Here is a 1,048-nt window from a genome sequence, read left to right as displayed (position 1 = left end):
GGCGCCCTTGATTCTACCTAGTTAGCCCTTCAAAGCGTAACTTTCTAGAACTCCGGATCAACGGTATTTTTGTAAATGTACTATTGTCGCAACACTAGAAAGCAAGCGCATTCCGCTCGTAAATAGCGTCCTCGACATCAGAGAGCACCCTTGGCGAGACGACTTCGCAAGGTAACTCGAGAAGTTGCTTTCTTGGCGTGCGATTATTGCGATCTTTAACCGGCGATGCACGATCTCGCTTGTGATTGGATGGTCCATCCGGATACTACCGTACTTGATGCGAAAGAGTTCGCTGGCCCGCGAGAATGAACCCGCAGGACCGCGCGCTGTGGGGCCTCCGCCCCTGCGTGAGTGCGTCCAAGGCCCGGGACATGCTCGCGCTCGAGGACTTTGCCAAGCTCTTCCGCAACGAGGTGCTCAACATGGTCAGCGCCTTCCTCGCCGACGTACTACTGCCTGCCATCGACCTCCTCCTCATGTTGTCCACCTAGCGCCACTACTCGTTTGCGGGCTTCAAGGGCGCATGGAAGGCGCATGGCCTCTCGCGCATGTACCAGATCGACTTTGCCTCGGTCGCGCGCCCCGAGATTGTCCACATGATGCTGCGCGAGGCCTTAGGTACGTACATGCAGGCAGCGAGCGACATGTCGTACGACATGTGCCAATGTAGGCCTCCTCGTCGAGTCGATTCTCGCCTGTCGCCATGGCACGCGCGAGCATCACGACCAGTACGTCGTTGACGCCTTGCGCCTCAAGGTACTCGGCCATACGTTCACGCTGTACACGGTCTACCAGTGCCAAAGCACGCCGATCAAGCAAAAGATCCTCCTCGACATTGGTATGCATGCTTCTTCGCGTCGATGCTCATGTAAAAGTTCATCGTAGAGTCGGCCATGCACCTATCGCTGGCGCAAACGTGGTGCGACGCCTGGCGCGTGCTGTACCCAGACGCGAGCCACGAAGCACAAGCCATGTTGGTACGCTTGGACCGCGACCACGCCTTTCTTCGGTGTATGCACGGCTACAACTGGGTGCGTCGAACGGAGTT

At 57.3% G+C, this 1,048-nt stretch overlaps 1 protein-coding gene across 1 annotated transcript; it reads left to right on the top strand.

Annotated features, from left to right (window-relative positions):
- Positions 1 to 305: 305 nt before the first annotated feature.
- On the top strand, positions 306 to 1,031 carry SPRG_18606 (hypothetical protein; the record flags this gene model as incomplete). The annotated part of the gene is made up of 4 exons (XM_012358045.1): positions 306 to 446; positions 492 to 618; positions 671 to 838; positions 886 to 1,031. Coding segments are annotated over 4 exons (582 nt in total), but the record flags the coding sequence as incomplete, so codon positions are not given.
- Positions 1,032 to 1,048: the final 17 nt, after the last annotated feature.

This window comes from Saprolegnia parasitica (genome assembly GCF_000151545.1).
Source record: "Saprolegnia parasitica CBS 223.65 unplaced genomic scaffold supercont2.1328, whole genome shotgun sequence".
Taxonomy (NCBI): Eukaryota; Oomycota; class Saprolegniomycetes; order Saprolegniales; family Saprolegniaceae; genus Saprolegnia; species Saprolegnia parasitica.
Note: the sequence above shows the minus strand (reverse complement) of the source record. Positions and strands in the feature narration are given on the sequence as shown.